The 21047-nt window shown below is 38.9% G+C and overlaps 1 protein-coding gene across 1 annotated transcript in view; it reads right to left on the reverse strand.

Annotated features, from left to right (window-relative positions):
• Nucleotides 1–493: 493 nt before the first annotated feature.
• Nucleotides 494–21047, reverse strand: part of chrd (chordin) — a 36080-nt gene continuing 15526 nt past the window's right edge. Inside the window, exons 10-23 of the mRNA XM_087993957.1 lie at nt 20417–20564; nt 18723–18829; nt 18350–18466; nt 18109–18265; nt 14909–15150; nt 11191–11304; nt 10555–10761; nt 10348–10441; nt 9582–9632; nt 5918–6021; nt 5075–5177; nt 4557–4711; nt 2336–2429; nt 494–585 (exon numbers count right to left, since the gene is read on the reverse strand). Coding sequence (XP_087850083.1) covers nt 494–585; nt 2336–2429; nt 4557–4711; nt 5075–5177; nt 5918–6021; nt 9582–9632; nt 10348–10441; nt 10555–10761; nt 11191–11304; nt 14909–15150; nt 18109–18265; nt 18350–18466; nt 18723–18829; nt 20417–20564 — 1785 coding nt within the window. The remainder of the gene's footprint in view (nt 586–2335; nt 2430–4556; nt 4712–5074; nt 5178–5917; nt 6022–9581; nt 9633–10347; nt 10442–10554; nt 10762–11190; nt 11305–14908; nt 15151–18108; nt 18266–18349; nt 18467–18722; nt 18830–20416; nt 20565–21047) is intronic.

The raw sequence follows: 21047 nt of genomic DNA on the forward strand, positions 1-21047 counted from the left end.
CATTTGAAAAATAAAAATGGCTAACAATATACAATAAATTCATTCCTTATTTATCAATGTCACTAGAATAGAGGAAGAAATAATTGATCACGGGTTGCTGAGCTGCTTTAAGGAAGGATATGTCACCTTTCAACCATCCATACAACTTTTGCAAGCTCTTCCAAACTGAACTTCATGTAACAAATAGGATTCATGCAGGTTATGACTATGTTCCTTCAAACCAGGACCAGAGGACATGAGGTAAACAATTACGAATTCAGCATGAAGAGCAAATCACAGACTTGCTGATGGTGTTCAATATCTTGGTTTTCCTTTGATTAACTGTGCCAAGCACTAAATCTGCTGAGTGTGCTTAAATTAGCCATTTCTCTTCACTGGGCTTTCAAATGAAGTACTCAAAACCCCAGATTGACCAACTGAAGAAGACATCATAGCATGCTGCATATCACATGCATTCGCTGTCCACTGGCATATGCAATGCATTTAGAAAAAGTCAGTCCAACGATGGTTTGGCATTCCAGCTACTTTTCCCCTTCTTTCGGCCTTTTAACTTCTCTCCATCTTCATCATAATATGAAGTCAGATCTAAAGATAAAATAGATACTTAATGAAGTGGAAAAGACTGCTGGAGGTAATATTTAAAGGTGCCTAAACAAAAAAAAATTAAGCAGATCATTATTTATGACAGATTGCATTTCAACTCTTTCAGAGTTCTTTTTCATTCACAACACCTCATCAAGAGAAACCACTGCCTCCTATATGACTTCAAAGGCATTTATGAATTAGATGAACAGTCTGTCTTGGCCAGTCTACTAACAGCTTAGACATCTCATAGATAGATCTAAGAAATTGCAATATGGTTTATCCTGCAGGCAGTTTTGCAAAGCGAAACCACAAGTTCCATTTCTTCCATAAGACCATAAGACCATAAGACATAGGAGTGGAAGTAAGGCCATTCGGCCCATCGAGTCCACTCCGCCATTCAATCATGGCTGATGCGCATTTCAGCTCCACTTACCAGCGTTCTCCCCGTAGCCCTTAATTCCTCTAGACAACAAGAATCTATCAATCTCGGCCTTGAAGACATTTAGTGTCCCGGCTTCCACTGCACTCCGTGGCAATGAATTCCACAGGCCCACCACTCTCTGGCTGAAGAAATGTCTCCGCATTTCTGTTCTGAAATGACCCCCTCTAATTCCTTTTTGCTTCCACTCAAAGGAGTAAAATATGAGAAATTCAGCAATTAATAAGATTAAATATCAGCTATTCACTGGACCCTTAAATTTATAACCAAAGTTATTGGTTCCCTGCTTATTTCTGATGGATGATATACATGGAACATCCGGAAATACATTTTAATAAATTGTTGCACCATAAGTGCTAAAGCAAATGATAAAGCTATGTTTGGGGATTAATTTTAAAAATTAAATAAGAGCCTTACATTCATTTTAGGTTCCTCTATCTCATTGGTGCATTCCAGTGTCTCACTTGTCATGTAATAATATTGTTTGCAACTCAGAATAACAGGCTACTAGGCAGGATGGACAATTGAAACTGCTTATTTCCTACACACAGGTCACTCTCTGTTTTGTCCTATTTTGGCTGCTTGTTAACTTGGATTTTACTTGGATCATTTTCTGGGTCATAAAATTAAATACTGACATCTAAAAAACTGTTTCTGTGAAATGGCTTTTATCCACCTTCACAACATTTTTATGGTAGTCATGGGTGATCAGGTAAGACTCTTTGGGCCTGGAAGACAGAAAGGTGCAGCAACAAAGAGCAGGAACTGATGGGGAAGAGGGAGGAGTGGGGATTCCATAGGAGGTCATACCCAAATGGATCTTCAGGGATTCCTTCCTATATGAACGTTGTGGAGGAGCCACATTTCAAACATCTTCACTTCACAAGGAGGTTATCATGGAGCCATGTGACCTGTTCCAACCACAACTTACATCTCTAATAAAGGCAGAGGCAACATCACCTATGACTTTCCAGGTCATTGTGATTCATCCTTTAACACAACTGGCCTTCCCAAGCTACAGTCAGCGTAATCAGTCATGTCTCACAGTTTGTAGTTCACCACTGTGACAGAAGGTTATTGAACCTTTTGATACCAGAAAGAATCACTACATCATACTGTCCATACATGAAGTGAACATCAGCTTTTCTATCTATTGCAAGCTTCCTCAGGGTGCAATGTGCAGTGGACTGCACCCACATTGACTTGCATGCTGTCAATTACCAATCTGGCACTTTTCTAAATCAAGCTCCCTTAATGAGGTTTCAGAAATGTCTACCAGGATGGAGTGCTTTCAAATCTGCTGAATTTTACCTTCACACTCTGGACAACATTTATGTTGTTGCTTTACAATGTTCTCACATGTCAGTACTGGACACTTCTCTCGTTGACACTTTGTGGACCCTTCCTAAAATGTCAAAATAAAACACAATTATTTGTTATCGTATTCTTGCACTGTTTGATTCCAATTATTCTTAATTGCATGTCTAACAAAATTGTTATCAAGAAGTCAGACGAATTGCAGATTTAAATTTGGCTCCAGAGACTTAAGTGTATAGTTAGTGTAGTACTGAGGGAGCACTGAATTTTTCCACAAGCTGTCTTTCAATTAAGTTGTTAACCTGGGATCCCATTTGCACTCTCAGCTGAGTTTAACTGATACAACAGCATTATTTAAAGAGTTACTCATTTCTCCCCTGGTTTTCACCAAAACAGATGATCTTGCTCATTGCTTTTTGTGGAATCATGCTGTGCATTAATTAGTTCCTACATTTCCCTCTCACAACAATGACTACACTTCAAAGTACTTCATGGTCTGTGAACTGCTTTTTTTAAATGCCTATTGAAAGATATTTTTCTGTACTTTTTCTAAATAAATGTCAAAAATAATAAATAATGCTATTGCATTTCAACTAGTTTAGAAACAGTTAAATGTTTAGAGCATTATTACCCTCTGGTTTTCTTTTTTCTCTTAGTTGACTTGTCTTTGCTCTCTTGAAGATAGGCACCAGCTAAAGGAAAGAGTCAGTCCTCTCCAAAGTTTCTACCAACACTGCTGTTAATCAACAGGAAAGAGGTACGGCATGGTAGCTCACTGGTTAGCATCGCTACCTCACAGTGCCAGAGATTTGGGTTCAATTCCACCCTTGGGCTGTATGGAGTTTATACATTCTCACCTTGCCTGCGTCGTTTCCTCAAGGTGCTCTGCTTTCCTCACACATAGCTCCTTGAAAGTGGAGTCGCAGTGAAGAAGGCATTTGATATGCTTTCCTTTATTGGTCAGAGTATTGAGTACAGGAGTTGGGAGGTCATGTTGCGGCTGTACAGGACATTGGTTAGGCCATTGTTGGAATATTGCATGCAATTCTGGTCTCCTTCCTATTGGAAAGATGTTGTGAAACTTGAAAGGATTCAGAAAAGATTTACAAGGATGTTGCCAGGTTTGGAGGATTTGAGCATAGAGAGAGGCTGAACAGGCTGGGGCTGTTTTCCCTGGAGCGTCGGAGGCTGAGGGGTGACCTTATAGAGGTTTACAAAATTATGAGGGGCATGTATAGGGTAAATAGGCAAAGTATTTTTCCTGGGGTCGGGGAGTCCAGAACTAGAGGGCATAGGTTTAGGGTGAGAGAGGAAAGATATAAAAGAGACCTACGGGGCAACTTTTTCACACAGAGAGTGGTATGTGTACGGAATGAGCTGCCAGAGGAAGTGGTGGAGGCTGGTACAATTGCAACATTTATGAGGCATTTGGATGGGTATATGAATAGGAAGGGTTTGGAGGGATATGGGCCGGGTGCTGGCAGGTGGGACTAGATTGGGTTGGGATATCTGGTCGGCATGGACGGGTTGAACCGAAGGGCCTGTTTCCATGCTGTACATCTCTATGACTCTATGACTATGTGCAGATTAGGTGAATTGGCTGTGCCATATTGCCCGAAGTGTGTAGGCTAGGTGGGTTAGCCATGGGGAAGTTCAGGGCCCTAGGGATGGGTGGCAAGCTCTTAAGAGGGTTGGTGTGGACTCAAAGGGCCAAATGGCCTGCTTCCACACTGTAGGGATTCTATGACCTAAAAAGGTAAAAGAGTAGCTCTGTTATTGATTTCCTCTCCTTTTCAGCAATAATGCTCTGTTATTTTGTATCTCCTGACATTGATATGGCTAATCTCTGAAACTGAAACAATGTCCTACCAATCCAGTCTGACACTGTAGAGTGATGCTGTAATATATCATATTGTCTACTTATTATTTCTAACAAATGTTGCTCATTATTGAACTAACTTACTGAACTAACAAAAAGCATTCTTGAAGAGCTTATTGTATGGAACTTTCATTATAATTATTCATAAATCTTACAGAAAATCGTAAAACTATAATTCATTACCTTACTTTTGAAATCAATTGAACAAATATAAACCTTTGATGCAAAATATGCATTTTCATGAATTCCCCAGTAGTAACTCAACATTTCAAGCAATATCAGCACTTTTGATGTGGTCTGAGGCATATGATTCTTAATGTTAAATAGAATACCTACATCACACCAGCAAGTAATGCATTTCATTTCCCCAAACGGAGGAACTTCAGGATGCCATTTATTATTGTTCATGTATGTATGACGCCCAAATTTGCAGGGCCTGGGCCCATCAGCCTGCATCATGTCTGTGTGGTCAAAAGGGGCAATCTCTGTAACTGTGGTAAAAAAGCAAATTTCAGAAGAAAGTTCAGGGTGTCTATCCACAAAAATGTACAGTTTATTCTAGACGGGCAATGTATGTGGGTACTTTGGGGCATGTTTTGTTATGTTGCTGATGTTGCCTGACAATCACATTTGAGCAAATATTCATTCAGAAACATTAAACAGTTTAACTTGATTAATTTGGATCTCAGTGGATAGGTCCTTTAAAATCTTTTATTAGAACAGTAACAACAGATCAAAAGTAACTTATCAGCTATAAAGCACTTTGAGATGTTCTGAGCTTGCAAGAAGTTATACATAAATGTAAGTCTTTTCCTCACTTACATAAAAGATGGTAGAAAATTAAATCTACTAACCTGGGCACTCTTTGCAGCAGTCTGATACATTCTTTCTAACAGGTTGGCTACATGGTAGATGAGGACATTGAACCTTCTCACAGTGAACCTCCCCAGTAGCCCCCTATGAACGAAATGTAAAAATATTTTGATATTAAATTAAATATAGTATAATTAATTATATAATAATTGACACATATCAAAAACCTTCAAACATAATTTGAATTATTTTGCTGCTTTTGTAATAAAATATTTACTTACACAGTGTACACTTGTTCATTTCATTTCTAATTAATATATTCAAAATACTACTTACCAGAGATTACTTGAAATAGCCCAATTTTATTTTCTAAAAAAATTAATGTACATTGCCACACATCAATACTCCACGAACATACACTAAATGGAGTACTGAGATATAATTTCTAGGGCTCCTGCACTTCCGTTAACTACTTCAGGATCCCAGGTTGTAGCCTAAGGGTCCTGGTATTTTGTCTCCCCTTAGCTTAGTTTACATAATTAAAATGTTTTTTTTAATCCATATCAATATTGCGCATTGTACTTTCAACTATCTTCATGTTTCATTATATCACCAGCAGCCTGCACTTTAGTAGAACACTGAAACACTCCTGACAAATGTAAAAGAGGTTCCTGCCATTCTTCCCTAAACATGACAGCAGCTGAACAGGATCAGCTCAAAAGAACGACCTCACCATTATGTTCACTAAGTAGATGTTGCTGATGTCAGAATAATTGGTAAGTTCATTAACATCTCCCATAAAAATATTCTGAAGAACTTTTATTAATTGGAAAAATCCTCATCTGATTTATGAAAGTTTATAAGAGTCTGCAGAGGGCTCATACCTTACAAGTGCACACTGCACATTTTACATAGCCAAAGGGTGGTACAAATGGATGCCAGGTTGTCCCAGCAGGATGCCATTTCTTGTCCCCATCAAAATAGCAACCTGAAATATAATAAGTTGGATCATTTATCAGAAGAACCGGAGTTTCATTTGGTCTCTCCACAATCACTGCAAAACTACAATAATGGCTATTAATACTATTCCTAGCGTATAGCTCTTTAAATTAAAATTCCTAGAAATGGTGCTGAAACTTTCTAGAATTAATTGCAGAGTCTTCTTCGCCCAACTTTGCAAATGCATTTGCTTTGCTCTTCTTGTAAAGTAATCCCAGGGTCATGAAGCATTGCTGCTTGAATGTAATGTCAACTAGGCAAAAGTGAGGACTCCAGATGCTGGAGATCAGAGTCTAGGTTACAGTGGTGCTGGAAAAGCACAGCAGGCCAGGCTGCATCTGAGGAGCAAGAAAATCGACATTTCGGCAAAAGCCCTTCATCAGGAATGAAGGCAGGGAGCCTCCGGGCGGAGAGATAAATGGGAGGGGGGGGGGGGGGGGGTGGGCTGGGGGAGAAGGTAGCCAAGAGTAAAATAGGTGGATGGAGGTGGGGATGAAGGTGATAGGTCAGAGAGGAGGGTGGCGCGCATAGGTGGGAAGAGAGATTGGCAGGTAGGACAGGTCATGAGGATGGTGCTGAGCTGGAAGGTTGGAACTGGGGTAAGGTGGAGGGAGGGGAAATGAGGAAACTGGTGAAGTCCATCTGTCCTACCTGCCAATCTTCCATCCCACCTATCCGCTTCATCCCCTCCCTCATCCACCTATTGTACTCTTGGCTACCTTCTCCCCAGCCCCATCCCCCTCCCATTTATCTGTCCACCCCGGAGACTCCCTGCCTTCATTCCTGATGAAGAGCTTTTGCCTGCAAAATCGATTTTCCTGCTCCTTGGATGTTGCCTGACCGCTATGCTTTTCTAGCACCACTCTAATCTAGACTCTGAATGTAATGTCAGTCATGTAATGTGTTCCCATTCCCTACGCTAATGCTTGGGTCATTGGGAAAATGTATATGAATAACAAGAGTATTTACTGTTGGAGACTGACTTGATTCTGCCCAGATGGGGATCAAGAAGAGAGGAGGGTGGCGTGTGAGAATAGATTAGATTAGATTACTTTACAGTGTGGAAACAGGTCCTTCGGCCCAACAAGTCCACACCGACCCGCCAAAGTGCAAACCACCCATACCCCTACATTTACCCCTTACCTAACACTACGGACAATTTAGCATGGCCAATTCACCTGACCTGCACATCTTTAGAATGTGGGAGGAAACCGGAGCACCTGGAGGAAACCCGCGCAGACACGGGAAGAATGTGCAAACTCCACACAGTCAGTCGCCTGAGGCGGGAATTGAACCCAGGTCTCTGGTGCTGTGAGACAGCAGTGCTAACCACTGTGCCACCATGCCGCCCACACGGAAGGTGTACTGCACCTTCCCCACAGGAGTAGTTAAGAGGTTCACCATGTAGGAACTACAGCCTAATGTTGCCCATCTGTTACCAGTCCATGACACTACCCTTTGGGACTCAGAAATATTGACCAATTTCACAACATATTTATTAATCAACAAATTAAAATATACATTGGAAAAAATATTCACTGAAACAAGGTCAAAAGAGGAAGTAGGAGGAAATCTGCCCACTGCTCATGGTGCCATGGTATTGTTTCAATGATGAGGACAGCATGTCAAGGGCAGTCTTCTCACACTGTTGCCAGATAAAGGCTACTTCAGGAACTCTTCCCATTGGCATGAGGGGAGACTTCTTAGAGAAACTGACGGCCACCCTGCAGGCTCCATATGGGCCACGACAACCTCCTAGTAGTAAACATTAACCCCACTAACCAGTGAACACCCCTTCATTGGGACTTACTTATTCCCCTGAAGGTTCCAGGGTGAGGCCAGGTATAATCCCAGAATGGCCATTGCTCCTGCTAAAACAGAAGAGCAGTTAGCCCTCTGATTGGCTGGCTGCTCTAGAAGTTGAAAGCATAGGAGCCCCAGTGCCAAGTGGTTAATTGGTTATTGGTCACAGAATAGGATCAGGAGTTCTGAAAGAGCTGAGGCTGGTTTGACCTCAGCTTCCTGGCATGCTGACTGGGCCCCCGATGAAATCCTGCCCAGGGAGTGCTTTGTAATGATTATTTTGATAATGTCACTACATTATAAAACAGTGATTGGATGGTAGCAAAGAATGTTGAGACATAGCAAAATAAAGAACTACAGAAAGTCATTGGAGAAATGATAAAAGTTATTATTAAGGAGATGATGATATGGCTAACAGGTTAAATAAAGGGGGGCAGTGTATGGAGTTTATCAGCTTTTACAAAAGATATTCAGCACCATATAAAAGGTTATTACACAAGATAAGGGCTTATGGAGTTTGAGTAATTATTATCTTGGATAGAGGACTGGCTAATTGTCAGAAAGCAAACAGTACAAAGAAATAAGCATATTCAAGCTGGCAAGCTGTAACTAATGAGTTGCCAACAACCTCTGCTATTTACAATGTACATGAATGACTTGGATGGAAATTCTGAGTAATACATTTAAGATTGCTGAGAACATAAACTAAGTTGGATTCCAAATCGGGCAGAGGACACAATGAGGCTGCAAAATGATACAAACAACATTCAGTGAGTAGACAAAGAATTGACAGATGTAGTAATATACAGTGAAATGTGAGTTAATTCACTCTGATGGAAGATTGGGAAAGCAATACATTTTTTAAAGTTGTGAGGAACTTAAATGCTAGTGTTCAGAGAGATATGGGTGTTTACACACAAGTGACACAAATTAGAATGCAGGTGTGGCAAACAATTAGAAAGGAAACAGTTGTCCTTTGTCCCAAGGGGATGGAGTACAAGAGTATGAAAGATTTGAAAGAATTGTACTGGGCTTTAATGAGACCGTATTTGGAGTACTGTGCACAGTTTTGGTTTCCTTAACTAAGGGGTTATTCTTGCATTGAGGTTCAATAAAAGTTTATTTGATTGATTCCTGAAATGCACAAAGAATGGAAGGTGATTTAATTAAAATTTATAAGATTCTAAGGAGGGGGCTTGACAGGATAGACAGGGTAGTTGTTTTATATAGTGGACAATTTAGAACATGGGGCTATAATTTTAGGATATGGACCATCATTTAAGACTAAGATGAGAAGAAAGCATATTCAGTAGGTGAAATATGTTTGGAATTTTCCACCACAGGGGACTGGGAATGTTCATTGAGCATCTCCAAAGCCAAGGTAATTACATTTTTGGACTCTAAGGGAATCAAAGAACATGGAGGTTGAGGGGAATAGTGGATTTGTGGTAAAAAAAAGAGCTATGATTTTATAGAACACCAGTGTAGCTCTGACAGGTTGCATGGTCCTGCTCCTATATCTAGTACTCTTATGTTCTTAAAAAAAAGATAATTCCATTTGTCTACCCTCCCAGAGTTCTGTACCATTCACTGCTTCAAACATTAATCCCCTATATTTCTCTACATCACCTCTCAGATTTTTTAACCAGTGCCTCAATGAATAGCAATTGTTTATTTAACAACAGCTTATCCTTGATTGTACAATTAATAACATCATTTTATAATCAAATTATATTAACGGTTTACCTTCAACATGTTCGACTTCTTTTTTCTTTTCATCTTTTGTTTCTATTTTATCTGTCAGAATGATATTAAACAATTCCAAAATCAAATAAATATCAATCTTACTACTACAGTGAAACATTCCGAATAAAAAAAAATTGGGGAGCTATGAAATGAATTACATTCCTTGGTTGTCATATTATTTTGTATTCATGTAAATTTCATACTTATTTCCCATGTGAGTTCACTGGGTCAGCAATATATGTCAATTGAACTTTGAATACTAAAATTGCAAGAGTGTGAAATATAAAGTACTTAATTAAGTTGTAATCTATAGATATGCAAAGAAATTAATCGTGTTTTCAAATCTGTGTACCACCATTTGTTTGACAAACTATTTCTTTCTTTGACTTTCTATTTGACGTTTTAAGTCACATGACTGCTTTGCTACAAGCGTGCAATATTTCCTCTTGATTACAAATATTACCAAGGCTTTAGTAAGATTAGATAGCCTTAAAATATAGTGTTGACACACACACAGTTTAGACTTATTTTCTAAAATACTTTCATTCTAATTTAGTAAAAGCACTAAACTGATTCCAGGAGAAACTCTTGGAATAACTAATGAAAAAAATTGTTGGGCCGAAGGGCCTGTTTCCACACTGTAAGTAATCTAATCTAATCTAATAAATTACAAGAGTCCAGCTATTTCTTTTTCTTTTTTGAACTCAGCATTGACAGTTACTGTTACCATGCATAGCACATCATTTCCAATTAGTTTGAATTATACCTTTACAAACAGGACAGCATTTATCGTCAACATGGACAATTTCTGAACAGTTCAGAGGAGCGCATATGATTGGGTCACATATTATAGTCCTTTTCTGAAATAGAAAGAAAATACACACAATTTGAGTGAATTGGGTTTGGCTAAAATGAATCAAAATAAATCAAAGCTAATTCTTTGCATCACTCAAGCTGACTTTCATTATGTCACCTGGCAACTGCAGATGGAGCATTTCCGGTCGTAGTCTGGTGCCCACTGAGACCCATGTGCTCGCTGTTGCCCTTCAAAAAAACAAGAATTTGGATCTTTCTTCAACTCCTCTGGATCAGGTTTAATTTCCTGAAAGAGACTTTCTTCATAATCAGGTTCTTTAGGTGTAACAAATCCTTTCGATTCGCACTGGTTTTGAATCAGCACCTAAAGAGAATGACAGTTTTAATAAGACCAACAATGATTTTAAATTTAGAACCCTGTCATTAGTAGATACACAGATGGGCTTACTCAGTCATTTGGAATAACTACCTGGGTTTTATCCAGCTGATTGCTTCATTTAAATGTAGATTTTCATGGTGAGATATTTGAGTGATCATAATACAAAATAGAGCCTTTGTGAAATATGTCTACACTACCTTATTATCCATTATGCATAACTGAGTGACTTTTGCAAAAGCTATTAACCAGGATTCAACAGAAGTATTGAAAATTGTGCTAAAGTTTAAGAAAGAGTCAACAACTTGTTAAACATTGTAGACACTTATTTAAGCTGATGTTCCTTTAATTTGCCATAGCAATGACCTTCTATACATTGTTCACATTTTCAAGAATAAATGCAATTTATTTACATACCGGGCCTCGTATCTCTCCTTTGGGATTAAGTTTCGTGCTAACTTGGATAAATGCAGTTCCTCTATTAAGATGTCTTAGAAGATCAGTGCTGATATCCTTTAGTATTCCTTGAGCCTAAATAACCATAACAATTCATTAGACCTATTGTGAAAAATATCAGTAGGTCAAAGCATGACTAATGATTGGCTGTGATATTATTGAAGTTTAAAAATGTCACAAATTAACTATCCAAACCCTAGATTGATGTAAACATTATTTTGCAGAAAGGAAATGTGAAAAACAAACAATCAATTTATTTAGTAGTGGTTCATGTCTCATTTAAATGTGGTCCTACAGAAGTAGGAGCTACGGTCATTAAAACCGGGGGGTGAAATGGAGTAAGTATAGAGCCTGCTCTTTTAGGAAAGGTTGAAACAAACAGGTTTCTGTTGTCACTGAGAGTTAATATAAAAATCTGCTAGAATACTTTGATTGCCAGACAAACAACTGTAGGTAACAAGAAATTCCCAGTTTGTTGATATAAAGTCAGTAGAGTCCTTTGCTGACATTTTCCAAGGGTTATAATGTCATTATGAATGCTTGGTTGAATTTAAAAATCTGCAATTACCTTTGCAGGGGGCTCTGGGTTTACAGTTTAATAGACATTTTAGGTATCAATCTCTGTGAGATTGGAAATTGTTTTTATTAGGATTGAGTTTGAAAAGTGTGGTGCTGGAAAAGCACAGCAGGTCAGGCAGCATCCAGGGAGCAGGAGAATCGATGTTTCAGGCATAAGCGCTTCACCAGGAATGTGGGGGGAGGGAAGGGGGCTGAGAGATAAATAGGAGGGTGGGGGCGAGGTAGCTGGGAAGGGGATAGGTAAATGCAGCCATAGGTGATGGTCGGAGGGGAGGGTGGAGGGCATAGGTGAGAAGGAAGATGGACAGGTAGGACAGTTCAAGAGGGCGGTGCAGAGTTGAAGGGTTGGATCTGGGATGAGGTGAGGGAAGGGGAGATGAGGAAACTGGTGAAGTCAACGTTGATGCCATTTCGTTGGAGGGTCCCAATGCAGAAGATGAGGCATTCTTCCTCCAGGCTTTCCCATAAGACCAAGGCAGGCCTTGCAACCAACTTGTCTCAACACTCACATGCCAATGGGCTATCTAGGATCTGCTTCCAGGGTTGTGGAACTGACTTGATCCTATTCACAAAACCCTGGAATGAAAATTTGGTCAAATGGCTCTCTTTAAACCAAGGTTGGTTGGCTAATTTGGGGAATTTTCAGACTGACCTACCCACCTCGGTGGCAAAAATCCAGGCCACCGTGTTTGCAGAAGCTAAACTGATATAGAAAGAAGATCAGAACCCAAGGTCCAGCCACATTACAACAGAATTAGAATTATAGTTAGTGATATAAGATAAATAAGATATACATTTACTTTTGAAGTGGAACAGTCTTTTTATTTACATTTCTTCTACCGTCTACTGAAGGTGTTCACCTGTGACTTGGTGTAATTCTTCAAGAACCTAAAGATCTTCTGATCTTTGTTTACTAATGTGAGAATCTTTACAGAGTCTTGGTAATTAAGGACAAAAGGGTAAATAGGGAGAGAATAGGTCCCCTCAAAGATCAGCAAGGTGGCCTTTGTGTGGAGCCACAGAAAATGGGGATATACTAAATGAATATTTTGCATCGGTATTTACTGTGGAAAAGGATATGGAAGATATAGACTGTAGGGAAATAGATGGTGACATCTTGCAAAATGTCCAGATTTCAGAGGAGGAAGTGCTGGATGTCTTGAAACGGTTAAAAGTGGATAAATCCCCAGGACCTGATCAGGTATAGCCGAGAACTCTGTGGGAAGCTAGAGAAGTGATTGTTGGGCCTCTTGCTGAGATATTTGTATCATCGATAGTCACAGGTGAGGTGGCAGAAGACTGGAGGTTGGCTAACGTGGTGCCACTGTTTAAGAAGGGTAGTAAAGACAAGCCAGGGAACTATAGACCGGTGAGCCTGACCTTGGTGGTGGGCAAGTTGTTGGAGGGAATCCTGAGGGACAGGATGTACATGTATTTGGAAAGGCAAGGACTGATTCGGGATAGTCAACATGGCTTTGTGCATGGGAAATCATGTCTCACAAACTTGATTGAGTTTTTTGAAGAAGTAACAAAGAAGATTCATGAGGGCAGACCAGCAGATGTGATCTATATGGAATTCAGTAAGGCGTTCGACAGGGTTCCCCATGGGAGACTGATTAGCAAGGTTAGATCTCATAGAATACAGGGAGAACTCATTTGAATACAGAATTGGCTCAAAGGTAGAAGACAGAGGGTGGTGGTGGAGGGTTGTTTTTCAGACTGGAGGCCTGTGACAGTGGAGTGCCACAAGGATCGGTGATGGGCCCTCTACTTTTTGTCATTTACATAAATGATTTAGATGCGAGCATAAAAGGTACAATTAGTAAGTTTGCAGATGACACCAAAATTGGAGGTGTAGTGGACAGTGATGAGGGTTACCTCAGATTACAACAAGATCTGGACCAGATGGGCCAATGGGCTGAGAAGTGGCAGATGGAGTTTAATTCAGATAAATGCGAGGTGCTGCATTTTGGGAAAGCAAATCTGAGCAGGACTTTTTCACTTAATGATAAGGTCCTAGGGAGTGTTGCTGAACAAAGAGACCTTGGAGTGCAGGTTCATAGCTCCTTGAAAGTGGAGTCACAGGTAGATAGGATAGTGAAGAAGGCGTTTGGTATGCTTTCCTTCATTGGTCAGACTATTGAGTACAGGCGATGGGAGGTCATGTTGCGGCTGTACAGGACATTGGTTAGGCCACTGTTGGAATATTGCATGCAATTCTGGTCTCCTTCCTATCGGAAAGATATTGTGAAAGTTGAAAGGGTTCAGAAAAGATTTACAAGAATGTTGCCAGGGTTGGAGGATCTGAGTTACAGGGGGAGGCTGAATAGGCTGGGGCTGTTTTCCCTGGAGCGTCGGAGGCTGAGGGGTGACCTTATAGAGGTTTACAAAATTATGAGGGGCATGGATAGGGTAAATGGCAAAGTCTTTTCCCTGGGGTCGGGGAGTCCAGAACTAAAGGGCATAGGTTTAGGGTGAGAGGGGAAAGATATAAAAGAGACCTAAGGGGCAACATTTTCATGCAGAGGGTGGTACATGTATGGAATGAGCTGCCAGAGGAAGTGGTGGAGGCTGGTACAATTGCAACATTTAAGAGGCATTTGGATGGGTATATGAATAGGAAGGGTTTGGAGGGATATGGGCCGGGTGCTGGCAGGTAGGACGAGATTTGGTTGGGATTTCTGGTCGGCATGGACGGGTTGGACCGAAGGGTCTGTTTCCAAGCTGTACATCTCCATGACTCTATGACTCTAAGTGCTTCATAGCTTCAATCTGTTCTCAACAAATATCTACAACTGATTATTCTTGCAGCCACTGGATCTGGGTTTGAAACGTCAACTAGTTTAACTCTTCCATGAATGCTCAGTCATTGTTTATACCTTAACCACTGCCCAAATTGGGATCATAATGTCTTCATAATGTAGAACTGATCAGGAATCAAAAGAATAATTTAACATATTAGTTACATACTGTTACTGTTGTTGAATAACATTCTGAACCTCATGAGAATTTTGCTTCTCGTCAAATCTCCTCTCTCCCAACTACATGGTTACATGGTCTTTCCTTTAAAAAGTAAAATACTATTTAAACAGTACTGTACCTCTGATCCATAAAAGCCTTTAAGAAGGCGCTTGTGTTCTCCGCTATTATCATCCATTTCCCCAATCTCAGCAAATCCATGGAGATGTGCATTAATTGTAATATCTTCAGCTTTGCTGAGCCCTGCCACAACTATCTCATAATGCAGGTGGCAGTGTTCATCCAAGGATACCCACGCATGTCCTGCTGAACCAGTCTTAATAGGGGGCACCACAAATTGTCCAGCTAGAGGAATTGGAAGCTCTGTGAAGGACAGATTTTTAATGTTAGTACTTCAAATTGAGTTTAATCACCAACAGTTTGAACTTTGCAATTTTTATTGTAGTACCTATGACCTATCACCAGAACTAAAATCAGGGCATGCAATCAGTAAGCATAAAACAAAAGAGACCAAATTCAGCAATAGAAAATGTAGAAAGGAATTACAAGAATGGTTCCCAGGATGAGGTATAATGATTTGTTCGGAGAAATTGGAGTTGTTCCCCTTAGTGATGTCAGAAAAAAAGGGGATATCTAATTGAGGTGTTCAAAATGATGAACAATCCAGAGAGAGAAGACAGGGAGAAACTGCTCCCATTGTCAGAAGGGCCAAGAATCAGAGAACACTGGTTTAAAAGTGATTGGCAAAAAAAAACAGAAGTAGTAAGAGGGAATGCACCTTTATGCAGCAAGTGCTTAGAATCAGGAACACGATGTTTGAGGAATTCAATATTAGCTTTTAAAATGGAATAGGATAAACAGTTGAAGTGACAAAATCTAATGGGCAAACAGAAACAGCAGGAAACTGAGCTTAGGTAAGTTGCTCTTGCAAAGAGGCAGCCCAAGCTCAGTGGGCTGCAAGACTGTCTTCTGTGCTACAATAATGCCATATTCTATCAACACAGCACAGGTTTTATGGTATCTGAAAGAAAAGCACAGTAATGTTTTGGTTGTGATCTCAATCAAAACTGATTGCTTAAGAGAACCCTTTACAGGTTCATAAAGAGACTTCCATAACCATATCAATTCTGACTTGTCTGAGTACACAAATCTGCCTTCTTTTAAGAGTTAACTGTATGCTATGCAACACAGTAGTACTTCAAAGAAAGATAATACATTCAACAAGTCGCTGAAACCTACCATCTGGTTCCTGATTGTGAGATAATAGCTCTGAAACATCCTTACTGACAAGAATTCATTCAGCCCATGTTTTAACATGTCATCTGGTTCTCCTTCACTTCTCCCTGCTGGTAACCTAGTTCCTGTTTCCATCATCTTCTATTGAAAATGTTTTGCCTAAATCCTTTGTTTCCTCCTGACATCCTTAACTTTGAGCTGTACCCCAAAATGGGAACTTTTCTGAAATTAATTCTTCCTTATCATAGAAAAATGTAAAGGTTCAAAGGCGTCTTCGTCTTGTTCTTCTCAAGACAATGAAGTCTCAGGGTGGAAGGGAAAGGGAAAGGAACAGGAAGTATGATGACAAATAAAAAGGAAAGCAGCAGGTTAGCATGTATGCAGGATGGTTTAAGTACAAGGCAGAATATGAAAGAAGGAAAAAGGAAGAATAACTCAGGAGATATTATTAGAGATGTTGGAAATCACGAGGGTAAGAAAACTAGCATAAGGGCACTTTACCTGAATGATTGTAGCATTCATAACAAGGTCGATGAATTAACAAAACAAATCATCTCGAATGAATATGATTTAGTAACCATGGTTGCAGGATGGTCATGACTGCGAGTTAAATATCAGACTAGTTGGAAAGACAGACAGGAAGGTAAGGGAAGTGGTGTAGCTCTGATATTCAAGGACGATATCAGGGCAATGCTGAGAAATGATATAGATTCTATGGAGAATAAAGTTGAAACCATTTGGTGAAAATCAGAAACTCTAAGAAGGAAAGGTCATTGACAGGCATTGTCAATAGGCCACCAAATATCACATTGGGGTGGGCAATAAACAAAAAAAAACTAATGCCTTTAAAAATGGTATGGCAATTATCATGGGGGATTTTAATCTACAATTGCTCAAATCAGCTCGGTCAGGGTAGCCTTGTGTGTATAAGCAATAGTTTTCTTGAACAGAATGTAACGGAACTGACAAGGGAGCAAGCTATCCTAGATCGGGTCCTGTGTAATGAGACAGGAATAATTAATGACCTCATAGTTAGGGATCCTCTTGGAAGGAGCGATCACAGTATAGTTGAATTTAGAATACAGATGGAGGATGTGAAGATAAAATCCAATACCAGGCTCCTGTGCTTAAACAAGGGAGACTACAATAGAATGGAGGAGGACTTGGCTAAAGTACACTGGAAACAAAGATTTTATGGTGGGACAGTTGACAAGCATTGAAGGACTTTCAAAACAATACTTCAAAGTGCTCAGAAAAAGTATATTTCAGTGAACAGGAAGGACTGTAAGAAAAGGGGTAATCTGCCATGGATGTCTAATGAAATAAGGCAAGCTATCAATTTGAAAGAGAAGGCACATAAAATGGCCAAGATAAGCAGGAAATTAGAAAATTGGGAAAACTTTAAAGGTCAACAGAAAGCCACAAAAATGGCTATAATGAAAAGTATCCCTGAATGCACCACGTCCCAGTTGTTGACTAACATTTGCCCACTCTCAGTGCAGTACGATGCTTAACCCACGTATCCAGGGCGGACATAAAATTAATCAGAGTGTGCCATTGCGATTGTATAAAATATCATTACAAAATCCAAATTGATCATGATAAAAATAATAATGTCTTCTATTCATCAGAATTCTAACCTCTCATTAGAAATCCAGTAAATTAGTTAAAAGAATTCTACCCTTTCTGAACTAGTGTTAATCAGCTTCTGCACTTGCATGTGATGTCTTGCCAAAGCCTTGAATATTATTTCCCATTATCGAGAAAAGGCTTTCTAATCTGAGGCTACACTTCTTGCTAGTTCTTTAAAAAAATTGAATCAAATGCAGAAGATTACAGCATTTTCAGTTTTAAAAAGTTCAAAGGTAAATTTTATACAAACATATATTTATGACAGGGATCCTGTGATTTTCAATTTTAAGAAGACTGAAATCACAAGCTTCCTGAAATAAATATATTTTTGTGTAAAATTTTTCTTTGAATATATTCATTGTTTTGAATCCATGACCATTAAGTAGCCATCTCGTTGTCCATTCTCAACTGAACAACTGGAAATGTTTTCAGATATGGCTTCATCTTCCTTACCATGGTATCTTGCTTGAAGACCACTATAGAGTAAAGAATTGATTTGTCCTCTTAGCTCCCCATCTTCATACTCCTTTGTTGCAATATTGATAAAAAGCTCATTCTGTAACAGCATATGAATGTCTCTCGCATTCAGCCTATCACTGACTCCAATCGCCTAAAATCACAAAAGAGAAAGTTAGAATTAAAAGCACCAATAATTGTTAATCAATGGCCATGCACTCTTTTCAAAAGCACTTACAAAACCATTCCTGTAGTCAGAAGTTTGGTCATGCAAAATATTGCGTTTGTTCTTGCGTCGAGGTTTTGTTTCAATTGTGAGTCCTATGACTTCACTGGCTGTACCGGCTACTTGTACCTGTTGTAGAACAACAACGTGCCATGATTATTTTCAATAACTCTTTTACTTGGTTATAATCAAATATCTGGAAACATCTTCAATTTTTGAAGAATAAATAAAGTGAATACAAATTATCTAGGATAGATTTCTATAAGCAACAGGAAATACATTGCAAATCAAAGGGAGAATCCGTGTCATTAGAAAACTGTTTTTCAATTATTTTAATGCTGCTTCTTAGACAAAAAAAAGAACAAGATATATATTTCTTTTTTACCTGGAATTCTAGAGTACCATTATCATGCAAAGTAAATTTCGCTGAGCCAACAGCACCAGTTTTGGTTGGTGTAAGAGCATTTCCACCTGATAGTACACTCTGAATAGCTGATGGAAAGAGTTAAAATCAGTTTTTCATTTAAATCAGAGCGAATACCTTCAAAGTTTGAAATACAACATACACAGAAGAGTACTATACTAGAAGATTGTTTAAATGCATTGGCCTAATTTGAATCATGCAAGAATTTTAAAATTAATGTTCATTAAATAATAACTAATGGGGGTAAGCTTCTGTGAGAGCAAATTGTTCTTCCTGTTCTTTATTCTTCTGCCAACCTTCATTCATTCCTTAAAGTTTGGTTTTGATGGAGAGATCCATCCTGCAGTATGGCCAAATCATTCTCCAGACTTTCTCCCATGGAAGGAGAAACATTTTGAATGATAATCAAAGTTAGGATTCAAGCTCAAAGATCATTTTTACACTGATTATCAGTTTGTTTGTTTACAAACATGAATTAATATATTTAAATACTAATTAATTAATTCCAAAATGCATTAGAATATCAAAAATACTACATAAATACAAGCAAAAAATGAAAGAACCATGGTTGCTGGAAATCAGAAACAAAAACAGAAATTACTGGAAAAACTCAGCAGGTCTGGCAGCATTTGTGGAGAGAAATCAGAATTAATGCTTCGGGTCTAGTGACTCTTCTTCAAAGAGCATACCTTTCTGAAAACGGGTCACTGAATCCAAAATGTTAACTTGGATATAAATGCAAGCCCTTTCTTGGTGGTGGGCATATAGATTATTGTCTTAATTTCTTCAAGGATACATTTACACTAAAGAATGGTTAAAAAATGTTACTTTATTTTGGGACTAATGATGGGAGCCAGCTTTGTGGACAGACACATCAAGAGCTGCAGTCTCTAATATTTTCCAAAGTGCAATATCAAAGCAACTATTAATAACAATGAAAACCTAGGGTCAGGAGCCAAACTAGTTCAAATGGAAAGTTGTGAAAGGCTCTCTCTACTGCAGGAGACTCACATATTAAATCAAAAACATTGAACCTCTGAAGAGTGAACAAAAGATGTTGATGAGAATTGTATGAAGTGGTACTGCTCTTCATTCCAACACATCCTGTTAAGGCTCAGGCAGCAAGGTTTGATTTTAGTTTATTAATTGGATTAGATCAGTCCACTAGATACATTATGTGGGATGGATAGAAATTATAGGATGATAGTTCACGTCCAATAAAACAAATTAAGTTAGGAGTCAGTAATCATTCCTATATCTACTCCCTGGTACAAACTTCTGTGAATATGGTGAACATGGTGAGCAATTGTTACAATTCTATCTCCAACTTTATAAGGCATTGTAAATTATATAACCCCCATAATAAGTAACCATTATTATATAGTTTTTTAAAGATATAATTGATATAACATTTGTAATCTAAAGAGTGTCTAAAGAGTGTCTAACATTTGTAATCTAAAGAGTGTGGAATTCTGTATTTGTTGTTGTAACTTTGACTGGAGAGCTTCAAAACAATCTGGCAAAACTATGCAAATGGCCTTTATACAATTGACTTCCAAAATCTTTTCTTTCAAGTTACTGTAGACTTCAGTGGGTCACCAACTGCAGCACTTCACGTATTAAGTAGTTTCCAGTTAACTAGATTTTCCACTTACTATCACATGTTTTCTTGCCTGTGATGAATCCTGAAATACGATTTGGATTTCTGTCCTCAGTCTCTAGGGCAATTTCTAGCTGGCCACGTGAAAGCAAGAACATCTCTTTGTTACTGAGATCAGTCAGCACTTCAGCAAAATCAGAATCCTGGATGAAAGGAAAAAGATATTTTTCTGAATTTTGTATATGATAATAATATTATTGTGGTTTAGGTCTTTGCATGAAAAAGGGAGGTTTTTTAAAGCATTGCCTTAAAAGTAACAGTCTTACATATCATGTAAACACTCAGACCAAAAATGACCTCATATATTTTACTAAAACTAGATCAGTGCAGCACCACAACCAGGTTCAATCTCAATGTAGACTTTTGTGCTACTACATTAGAGCTCTGATTCTCATTGTGAATGAATGGAGTGAATAGGTGAAGTGCACGCTGAGCAGGAGCAGACACAGGACTACTGAGTAAGTGGGTGGTTGCATTACCCAAAACACTACTTAGGTAGTATCTCCCACACATCCTCCTCCTCTAACCCAAAAAAGGTTCTGTGTGCTGGATTGGATAGTAAATAGTTTTTCTTTCTTTATTTTCTGGGAATTTTGAACAGTGGGAATGGCGGTTAGAGCAGTTGA

Source organism: Chiloscyllium plagiosum, unplaced genomic scaffold (genome assembly GCF_037043375.1).
Source record: "Chiloscyllium plagiosum isolate Xiang-an unplaced genomic scaffold, Cpla_swu_hap1 HiC_scaffold_13, whole genome shotgun sequence".
Classification (NCBI taxonomy): Eukaryota; Metazoa; Chordata; class Chondrichthyes; order Orectolobiformes; family Hemiscylliidae; genus Chiloscyllium; species Chiloscyllium plagiosum.